The 11141-nt window shown below is 49.8% G+C and overlaps 1 protein-coding gene across 5 annotated transcripts in view; it reads left to right on the top strand.

Annotated features, from left to right (window-relative positions):
* Positions 1-3252: 3252 nt before the first annotated feature.
* ADCK4 (aarF domain containing kinase 4) overlaps positions 3253-11141 on the top strand; it is a 17941-nt gene continuing 10052 nt past the window's right edge. Inside the window, exons 1-9 of one of the 5 annotated variants that reach the window (XM_010849245.1) lie at positions 3253-3313; positions 3711-3815; positions 3952-4071; positions 4221-4287; positions 6040-6117; positions 9184-9306; positions 9449-9534; positions 10766-10906; positions 11009-11090. In XM_010849245.1, the coding sequence (XP_010847547.1) occupies positions 3714-3815; positions 3952-4071; positions 4221-4287; positions 6040-6117; positions 9184-9306; positions 9449-9534; positions 10766-10906; positions 11009-11090 (799 nt within the window). In that variant the 5' untranslated portion in view covers positions 3253-3313; positions 3711-3713. Of the gene's footprint in view, positions 3816-3951; positions 4072-4220; positions 4288-6039; positions 6118-9183; positions 9307-9448; positions 9535-10765; positions 10907-11008; positions 11091-11141 lie in introns of all 5 variants that reach the window. The other 4 variants (XM_010849244.1, XM_010849243.1, XM_010849246.1 and 1 more) reach the window with 4 other exon arrangements.

Here is an 11141-nt window from a genome sequence, read left to right as displayed (position 1 = left end):
CGGGCTTCAACCGGGCCCAGCCCCTCCTGTCCCTTTAAATCCCGCGAGGGGTGTGGCTGGGGAGCCCCAATTCGCGGGTTCCGGCCCTCGGAGCTCCAGCCCGCCCAGCCACGGAGGGGTTAACCGATACTCCCTCCTCCATCCAGGGGAAAGCCCCGAAGCCCCGCCTCGCCGGACGTGACGTAAGGGACGGGCCTTATCTGGCTCCTCCCACCTTCTTTGACTGGGTGGACTGTGAATCCCTGACAGGTCGTGTTTGTGGGGCTGGTGTCCTGATCGCGGACGAGTAGACCCCTCTATACACCCTCGCAACTAGTCCAAACTCGCCACACCCTCGACTGGCTAGTTTAGTCTCCTGTAACCCCCTGCGACGAGTCCAGCAGCCCCCTCATTCTTCACGCAGCGCCGGAAAGGACTTTCAGAGACTTGGGAATTCTATTTGCGTCAGTTGAGACCCGCCTCTGCTAGTTCTTAGCCGCGTCCCCATGAGGGAGTGACTTCCACTCCCAACCCCTTGTCTGAGCCCCAGACTCAGTTTTCTCATCTGTAAAATGAGGATACGTTACTTTATTGTTTGGAAAAAGGTGTGTTCGGTGTCACAGGAGCCAATTACTTTTACCAACTGGGAAATTGTGGCCCAGAGCAGTGAAAGAAATTGAAGGCCAAATTCTGGTTCCAACACTAACTTCCAGGATGACCTCTCCCAACAGACTTGTCTCTTCTGAGCCTCAGTTTCCCCATCTGTAAAAAGGGTTGTTATGGGGATTTTTTTATTTACTTAAAATAACACATTTGTGTACTTGTTTTGTCCCAGGAGCTGCACTTATCATTATATATAATGATATATATATATCCCCAAAATCTTAAAAGGTGGGATCATCGTCATCCCCGTTGCACCATCAAGGAAACAGAGGCACAGAAAGGCAAAGCACTGGACCACCAGGGAATTCTCATACATCTGAGAATTCGCTGGTGGTCCAGTGGCCAAGACTCTGCCTTCCCAATTTAGGGGACTCAGGCTTGATCCCTGGTCAGGGAACTAGATCCCACATGCCACAACTAATGAGTTCACGTGATGCAAAGAAGTTGGAAGATCCTGTGTGCTGCAAAGATCCTGTGCAGCCAAAGAGGTAAAATAAATTTCAAAAGGATCATACATATAAATTGTATAGATTTGAACCTTCAGTTCAGTCACTCAGTCGTGTCCAACTCTTGAGTGACTCATGAGTGATTCCTTGTAGCACACCTGAGCTGGCTCTGTTCACCTCCAGACCTCATCTTATCCTTTTTGCCTCATTCACTCTGCCATTAACCTCTTTCCTATTTTCCTTCCATGGCAGGGACTTTGAACTGGTTGTTCCCTCTGCCTGAAACATTCTTCCCTCAGCTATTTCAATAGTTCCTTCTCTCACCTCCTTCAGATCTTTACTCAAACGAAGTCTGCTCAATGAGGCCTTTCCTGACTGTCCTATTTATTTATTTTTGGTCCACACAAAGTGGCATGTGGGATCTTAGATCACAACCAGGGATCAAAAAACGAGCGCCCCCTGCAGTGGAAGTGAGGAGTCTTAACCATTGGACCATCAGAGAAGTTCCCTGAACCACCCTATTTAAACGCACAGTCTTCCCTCCTCTCCCTGCCCTTCCCAGGTTGATTTTTCTCTTTAACAAGTGTCACCTAATCACATATACTCATTTATTTATTTATTACATATACTTATTTATTGTGCCCCCCTCACCAGAAGCCAGTACCAAGAAGGCAAAGATTTTTGTCTGTATTGTTTCTTGCTATGTCCCCAGAGCCTAGAAAAGCATATGGTAAGCACTTCACAGAAATTTTGAAAAGAATGGTTTTTCTATAAGAAATTTCTCTCATGTATAGAGCTCTTGTTCTGTACTGGCTCTGTGCCAAGCTCTTTACAGACACGATTTCACTGCATTTCTCTCTCACTAACCCTGAGTAAGAGGGAATGCCATGAGCCCACTTTACAAATGGGGACACAGAGGTTCAGAGCTCTGCCAGACTGTAGCCTTTGCTTGTAGTCACCAGGCTAGCTGATATGATCTCATGTACGTGAGGTATGTAGTACCCAGCTTGGTACCATCAGTCACAGCTTTGTAGGATGAGTTATTGTCACAGGTTCTTTTTATGTATTTTGCCCCTTGGAGTGAGCTGCCACCTAGCTCCTGAGTCAGACCCTTGTGTCTGGTACAGTACAGGGGGTGGTTTCTGTCTTGAAACTGAGTCACCTGGAAAGGGGTGTTAGGCACAGACCCAGGGCTCTAAAATGAGTCATCTCTTTACAGACCAATGAGAAGTCATAGTAGGGTCCCCCTAGTGCATCATACAGGCTGGGAAGCTGAAATTCAGAAAAGTGTAAGGCTCTTCTGAGGTTGAATAGAACAGGGACAGAGATAGGGAGGTCTGATTCCTGACCAAGTGGGATAGACAGGGTTGAGGGGGAGGCTGTTCTGTGCAGTGTCATATCCCTTCTTCAAGTGGTAGGAGAGATGCCCCAGCCAGCTGCTTCTATTCCAGACTGTGAGAAGAGGGGTGAGTCAGCCTATTGTGGGGGGAGCATGCTTTAAGCCTGTCCTCCTTCCCCCATCAACAACACACACACCCAGATGGGCTGGGAGCTGGTTTTCTGGGATGCCAGGGCTCCTGAGTCAGCACAGGGAATCTTGGCTGAGTGTGTTCCGGGAAATGTCAGGCCTACAGGAAACAAAGGACTCCCACTCACACCATCCTGCAGGTGGGTGGGGAGCCGAGAGAGCAGGGTGTATGGGCAACGGGGGCCCAGTGTGCAAAGGGCTGGTTGTGAGGGAGTTTTCACATGGGGCGGGGGGAGCGGGTAGCAGGATATGGCTATTTGAAACAGAGGGTGAACTTGCAAAGTGGAGGGGCTCCATGTGCAAGGGAAATGTTTGCTGGGGACATATGTGTTCAAAGGAGAGATGCGATGAACCTACTAGGAGTACAAATAAGAGGTTGACAAAATGTTCACGCAACTCACGCAGTGAGTTTCTACAGGAGAGGAAAGTTTGCAAAAAAAGACGTGTAGGAAACTGAAAGGTCTGCTGCGTACAAGTTTCTCCGAGGTGAGTGGAAGGGCATAAAATGGCACGTGTGCGCTCCGGTAGTGTCCCTAACCACCCTTAGGCCCCGCCCCGTCACGCACAGCGGGGCGTATTTTGTGCCAGTCAGTGACCTGCTCCTCTGTCATTGGCTAGCTGACCGGACGGGGCGGGCGTGAGGAGACTCCCGGAAGCGCAAGAGGCCCCCGGCGCGTAGCTGACCCCGAGCCAGGGAGTGGGTGCTTAGCAACCAGGGGAGGTGCCCAGTAGCGGGATGGGGGGAAGACTGAAGGAATTGTGGGTGCCTAGCAACAGAGAGGAAGGCGGTGCCTAGCTACGAGGGGGGTACTCAGAGCAGTGGAGAGGTAGCCCTGGAGGATCTGTGGGTGTCTAGCAACGGGGAGGACCCTAGCAACGGCGGAGATGGGACTGGGGAAAGTGGTTTGGAGAGGTGCGCGGGAAGAGCCATGGGTTCTTAGCAATGAGAGAGGGAACCAGGAGAAACTGGGGGGCCTATTAACAGGGAAGGAAGTCTTTGGCGGGTGGGAGCCTTAGGGTAGACAGGGAGGAACGTGAGGCAAAGAAGAGATCAGTCCCACAACTTCTACCCATACCCTCCTCTTCTCCCCCAGACAATGTGGCAGGAGGTGGGGGGCCTACTGCGTGCGACCTGTGGACAGCTGGGCCGGACTATTGGTCTGCCTTGTGGGGCCCTGGGGCCGGGGCCCCGCTGCTGGGTAAGAGGCTGGGGAGGGGTTTCCAAGGGGAAGAGGCTGAAGGAGACTTCAGGGGGCCAAAGAACAGGGAGGGGTCTAAAAGAGCCAGGCAGATACCATATCCTCCACTCCTTACCAGTGTTCACATCTCTTGCAGGGGCCATGTGGGGATTTTGGGGCCCAAAAACTTCATCACGATGGGCCTGGCAGAGGCCTGGGTGAGGAGGACATTCGCAAGGCCCGGGAGGCCCGGATCAGGAAGACGCCCCGGCCTCAGGTATCATTGCATACCACTCAGCAACACCCCCATGAAGGCAGCTGCCCTCCGGAGCTTGGGGAAGGGTGTGGTGGCAGGTTGGTCGGACTGCCTGGGTGCTCTGTCCATCTTTTCCCGCTCAGACCTTCTCCCCACTTCCCACTTCCCAGCTGAGTGACCGTTCTCGAGAACGCAAGGTACCCGCCTCCCGCATCAGCCGCTTGGCCAACTTTGGGGGTAGGTGTGACTATGGGAGACTGTGACCTAGATCAGAAGAGGTGACATTTACAGAATGAAGCAAGGGAGAGAGTGAATCAGAGAGAGAGGAGGGAGAGATGGAAAGAGAATGAAGGCAAAGGTCTGTAAAACCAAGAGAAATAGAGAAGAATGTTATGTTTATTGAGAACCTGGAATGTGCAGGGCCCCTTACACGTGATCTCTGCAGTGAATCAGTGAGTGTTTGTTTCCATTCTATAGAGGAAGTGGAGGCTAAGGGAGGTAAACAGGACTAAACCCTGGGTCCTGCACCAGGATTATTCAGACTTCAGGTCACAACCTGCATGAAATAATTTAGTAGGTTGCAACCAGCATTTAAAAGAAGAATGGAAAATATGAGTGCAGATGTAGAGTCAGGGAGAAGTCTCATTTCATGAAACATTATGTATCACTGGTCTCTATCGGTTATAATGCAAATGTCTTCTTGACTGTGAATCATGGTTCAAGTTTTAAAGATACTGATTCACAGTGTAAAGGAGTCAAATGCACTGCTTAGAGCTTTGGCACCAGGCTGCCCGGGGTTCAAGGGGGTGACTCTTATGCATCCTCACTTTGTGAGTCTGGATAAGTTACTTCTCTGAGCCTCGATTTCCTTTTCTGTAGAATGGAAGTGTTTCTATAAAATTTCTCTCATGAGGGTGTGAGGACCAAATGAGTCAGTACATAAAAGGCACTGGGAATGGTTTTTGGCAATGGGAAAGTGCTCAGAAAATTCAAACTATGTTTATTTATGGAAATGATGAGAATACAAGAGGCAGAGTGACTTAAGATGTCTTTAAGGACAAGGAGACAGAGAAGGCAGAGGAAATCAGAGCTGGAGAGATAACATCAAAAGGAGGAACTGAGAGGAGGCCTAGACAGACATACTGGGTGGAGGGAAGGGCAAAGATGGAGAAAAAGCTGACTTAGAAAAGGACAGGTGCGCATGAAGAAGAGAAACAGGAGTCATAGGAAGACAGAGCGACCTGCGGGGAGAAGGGGATCGTTTCCAGGCCTTCTTACTCTTGGCTGTACACTGGAGTCATCTGGGATGGATGCCTAAAAGAAAAAGAATTCTGAGGGACTTCCCTAGCGATCCAGTGGTTAGCACCTTGCCTTCCAATGCAGAAAGTTTGGGTTCAGTCCCTGGTCGGTGAGCTAAGATCGCACATGCCTTGTGGCAAAAAATCCTGAAACATAAAACAGGAGCAATATTGTAACAAATTCAATAAAGACTTTAAAACTGGTCCACATCAAAAAATCTAAAAAAAAAATAGGGCTAGTGACTTCCCTGGTGGTCCAGTGGTTAAGAATCCAACACAGGGGACTTGCGTTCGACCCCTGGTCGGGAAACTAAGATCCCACATGCCGAGGGCTCGTCTCAGGCCAGTATAACCAGAACCTCAGTGGTGGGGCCTGGGCATCGTATTTACAAAAGCTCCTCACGTGATTCTGGGTGCAGCCGGGGGTGAAAAACACTGACCTGGGAGACAGAGACAAGGAGACAGGGTTGGAAACAGAGGTAGCTTCACCTCCATGGGAACCTCAAGCAGGGAGACAGTGAGTAAGAGACTGATGTAGAGACAGAGGGATGCAGAGAGTTGACTACAAAGAGATGGGAGACAGGGGTACATAGAGGGAGACAGGAAAGAGGGTCAGGGAGGTGATGAGGGGGTGGGGAAGGAGATCACCCCAGGGCAAGTGAGCACTCAGGTCCCCCTCTCCCTTCCCCAGGACTGGCTGTGAGCTTGGGGCTGGGAGCACTGGCTGAGGTGGCCAAGAAGTCCCTGCCCGGAGGAGGTGTACAGTCAGGTAAGTGAGCCACGTGCCTGGGTCCACACCCTGGCCTTGCTGTGTGTCCTGGGACAAGTGGTTTCACCTCTCTGAGCCCCAGTTTCCTCATACAGAGAATGGAGCCAACAATGACATATCCACCTCTTTGGGTCATGGTGGAGTGCTCAGAGCAGGTGAAGCTGCTGTCAGGGTGGTGATGGGTAGAAGCAGGTCATGGGGGAAAAAATGTAAGCCATCCACAGTGCAGTTCCTAACTGTAAGCAGCAGAGGAAGTACAAAAATAGGAGAGCTGCTGAGGGTCTGTGGCCAATAGAGATGGACGGGCAGTGTAGAGATCAGCATTTGTGGGTACGATTCCCCAGCATGTCAGTGTCTTGAAACAAAAACAGGGGTGGATATTCTAAATGAAAAAGAGACTAGAGAGATAATAATCGACAAAGGGAATGTGTGAGCCATGATTGAATGTTTGAAAAAAAATGACTATAAAAGACTTTGGGGGACAAACGGGAAAGTCAGAATATGACTGGATGGTAGATAGTTGAGAATTAGTGTTAATTTTCTTTTTTTTTAATGTCAAATTTATTAACTCTGCTATTATTTTAATTTTGTATTTTTTGGCCACGTGGCATGTGGAACTTCCCTGACCAGGGATCGAACCCACGTCCCCTGCATTGGAAGCATGGAGTCTTAGCCACTGGACCAACAGGGCAGTCCCAGTGTTAATTTTCTTGGATGTGATTTTGGCATTGTGATTGTGTAGGGGATCATTCTTCTTCTTAGCACAGGTTGAGTGCTGCAGATCAGTCAGCAAAAATAATGGTCAGTGTCTGGGTACAGTTAAAGTGGGTGAAGGAGCATGTCAAAACTTTGAATCAGGTGTGTAGGTATTCACAGGATGAATGCATCCTTTCTGTCTGTTTGGATCTTTTTCAAAGCAAAAAGTTGGCAGTAGGTGGAGGAACGGTCTGGCTTTAAGGTAAGGCCAGACTGAATTTACACCCTTTTTTGCCACTTCTGTGCTGTGTGACCTAGAGCCAGGCAAGGCACCTTTCTGAATCTCTGGCTTCCTCACCTTGAAATTTAAGGCATTGGTTTTTCTTACTTCCTGGGGTGATTGTAGAGATTCAGCCAAAGAATCCATAGAAACACTTAAAATTCTGCCTAGCACAAGGTGAGCCCTCAATAAAGAGCTCAATAACTGTTATGAAAATAAATAAAAGCTTAATAAACACTTTATTGAATATAGAATTTGCATATAGAACCACACACATCTAATTGTACAGCATGGGTCGTTTTCACAAAGTGGACGCATCTGTGCACCCATATCAAAAAACCCTAAAACAAGCAGTTCTCAAACTTTTTAATCTTAAGATCCATTTATATCTTTAAAACTGAGGAATGAATAGACCAAATGTGTTATATCTATACAATGGGATTTTATTCAGCCATGAAAAGGAATGAAGGACTGATCCATGCTATTGTGTGGTTGAATCTTGAAATACTATCCTGAGTGAAAGAAGCCAGACACAAAAGGCCATATATTTTATGATTCCATTTATCTAAAATGTCCAGAGGAGGGAAATATACAGAGATAGAAAGTAGATTAGTGGTTTCCAGGGGCTCAAGGGCAGGTGGGTGAGGGAAATGGGAGGGGGTAACTGCTCACAGGCTTCCCTGGTGGCCCAGTGGTAAAGAATCCACCTGCCAATGCAAGAGCCACGGGTTCGATCCCTGGGAAGACACCCTGGAGAAGGAAATGGCACCCCACTCCAGTATTCTTGCCTGGAAAATCCCATGGACAGAGGAGCCTGGCAAGCTACAGTCCATGGGATCATAAAAGAGTCAGACACAACTTAGTGGCTAAACAACTGCTAATAGGTATGGGTGCCCTTTTGGGGGTGAGGAAAATGTTCTGTAATTGATCGTGGCGATAGTTGCACAACTGAAAATGCTAGAAGTCCCTGAACTGCGTGCTTTAAATGGGTATATTATATCATGTGTGAATTACATCTCAATAAAACCATTAAAAAACAGAATGAGAACCCCAAGAACTTGTTTATATTTACTATATGTGCTGTATTGGAGATTAAAACTGAAAAATTTGGGACGATTCCCTGGTAGTCCAGTGGTTGAGACTGTGCTTTCACCACCGATGGCCTGGGTTCAATTCCTGGTTGGTGAACTAAGATCCCATTTTTTTTTTGGTGCAGTTTTGCCAAAAAAAAAAAAAAATTGAAATTTAAAAACTGAAAAATGTTGTAAACAAGAATATACACACTCACTCCATCTGTCATCAGAGCAATTACAGCATCACAAGTCACAGAACTTCTGGAAAACGCCACTGAACATTTATAGGCTAATAAGGGTAAAAAAGGGAAAATAATGTATTGATACAATTATGAAAGTTCTGTTCTCACAGACTCTCCTAGAGGGTCTCAGGGCCCCCAGACCACAGTTGGAGAATTGCTGCCCTGGTTCTCCAGAAGCTCTTCTGTACCCATTCTGGCATGTCCTCCCCACATCAGGGGTCCCCACTGTCTTGGCTTCTGACCCTCGAGATTAGTTGTGTCTGTTTTTGCTCCTTATACCCATATCATCAGACAGTGTTTCATGGCATGTGTCTGGCTTGTTCCGCTCAGCATTCTGTTTAAGAGGTGTGTCTGTGTTACTGTAAGCTGTCATAGGTTGTTCAACGCTGTTCTCATCACCCCGTGGCTCTTCCACAGTCCCTTTGTTCGTTCTATTGATGGTCCTTTGGGTTGTTTCCATTTTGAGACTGTTGTAACAGTGTTGCCGTGAACCTTCTTGGGCATCTGTTGGTGGACACATTTATGCATTTCCCTTGGGGATATACCTCAGAGAGAAATCGGGTATAGTTGTATGCTTCAGTGGAAACTTCCCAGCTGTTTCCCAAAGGGCCTGGGCCGTGGCACGGTCAGCAGCAGCGCTGGTGTTCCAGCGTTCCACATCTTTGCCAACACTTGGTATTGTCGTCTTTGTTTTAGCCATTCTGGTGTCTGTGCGGTGGTGTCATAATGATCTTTTTTGTGGTTGCCGTACTAACGATGATTCTCTCCACCCCAGAGGGAGGCTCCCAGCCAGGCTCCAGCCTTTTCCTGTCGGAGGCCAACGCTGAGAGGATCGTGCAGACCTTGTGTACAGTTCGGGGGGCTGCCCTCAAGGTTGGCCAAATGCTCAGCATCCAGGGTACAGCAGCATGATGACTCTTGACTCCTGACCCCTGACCTCAGCCTCACCCCACCCCACCTACCACCAAGCCCCGGCTTCAGATACTCCCACAGGGCCCCTCGTAGCCTCCCCTCTCACTGGCTTCTCGCTATCTCCCAAGACAACAGCTTCATCAGCCCCCAGCTGCAGCGCATCTTCGAGCGGGTCCGCCAGAGCGCCGACTTCATGCCACGCTGGCAGATGCTGGTGAGTGCTCCGAGCGGGAAAGGCTGGTGAAGGAGGCCTGCCCCACCTGCCTGGCCCTCCTGGCTTCATGGCTCGGCTCCCTGTCTGACTCAGTGTTCCCGTTCGTTAAACAGGAATCACTAAAGCCCACATCTCGGAGAATGGTGGTGATGAGTCAGTGAGAAAAAAGCACAGGGCTCTTCGTCCAGTTCCTGGCAGGCTCAGGGCTCTGTCTGGGCTGTGAAAGAGGCTGTGAAGCACTGTGGTCAGAGGCCAGACTTTGGGAGTTCAAACCCCAGCTCTGCCACTTGCTACCTGTGCGGTCAGACACATGGCCTGCCCTTTCTGCTTCAGTGACCTCATCTATGATTGGTGGTAGTTCTAACAACACCCACATCTTGGGGTTACAGAAACCAGTGTGTGCAGAGCACCTGAAAGGGCGCCTGACACACCACGAGTGACATGCAAATGTTAGCCGTTCTTATTACCGCTTTTTAATTAAAGGAGAGCGTGTCTGTAAATAGGTTGGCACAGTGCCTGACACTGAGTAACTGCCCAGGACATGAGCTGTTCTAATCACTGGGGCAAGGGTGTGGAGCCCAGGATCCAGCCACCTGCCTTCTGAGTGTTGTTCTCTCTCTCTCCATATGACCCTGCCCGCCTCTGAGCCACTCTGCGCAGGGCCCAGCCCACAGGAAGAGCTCTGTAATTTTAGCTCTTTTTTATCATGTTAACTGTAGAGTTAATAATACAATATATGGATATATGGGTATAATGGAGGACAATTATCAATCTTGAAATGAAGAAGTGTTAGTTGCTCAGTTGTATCCGACTTGTGTGACCCCATAGATTGTAGCTGGCCAGGTTCCTCTGTCCATGGAATTCTCCAGGCAAGAATACTGGAGTGGGTTGCCATTCCCTTCTCCAGGGGATCTTCCTGACCCACTGATCAAACCTGGGTCTCCCACGTTGTAGGCAGATTAACTATACCTAATAGCATTCCCCACAGCAGCCTGCACAGCCTCAGGAGTATGGGCCTTCCAGTCTGTCAGCGCCTGGCTCATCACCTTGGGCCAGGAGGTCTCTCTCTGAGCCTCAGTTTCCCCATCTGTAAAGTGGGGTAGCAGCCAAGAGCTTGGCCCAAGGCCTTGCATGTGGCGAGTGGGGTTATTGACCTGTGAAGCGCTCAGCACAGGGCGTGGACCCAGCTGCCTGAAACGATGATGACAAGTGTCATGACCACTCTCCCCAGAGAGTTCTCGAAGAGGAGCTCGGCGGGGACTGGCAGGCCAAGGTGGCCTCTCTGGAGGAGGTGCCCTTTGCAGCTGCCTCCATTGGGCAGGTGCACCAGGGCGTGCTGAGGGACGGCACAGAGGTGGCCGTGAAGATCCAGGTGAGAGGGGAAGCAGGGTGGGAGTTGAGGGGGGGCACCTGGCCACCCCAGGGGTGGCCACCCCAGGGGGACTGCAATCCCCCCTCCCTCCTCCCCTCCCAGTACCCAGGCGTTGCCCAGAGCATCCAGAGCGATGTCCAGAACCTGCTGGCGGTGCTCAAGATGAGCGTGGCCCTGCCGGAGGGTGAGGCACGCAGTACCCCCCTCACCCCAACCCCAACTGTGGCGGGGGGCG

This window comes from Bison bison, unplaced genomic scaffold, assembly GCF_000754665.1.
Source record: "Bison bison bison isolate TAMUID 2011002044 unplaced genomic scaffold, Bison_UMD1.0 scf7180017864280, whole genome shotgun sequence".
NCBI classification, from domain to species: domain Eukaryota; kingdom Metazoa; phylum Chordata; class Mammalia; order Artiodactyla; family Bovidae; genus Bison; species Bison bison.
Note: the sequence above shows the minus strand (reverse complement) of the source record. Positions and strands in the feature narration are given on the sequence as shown.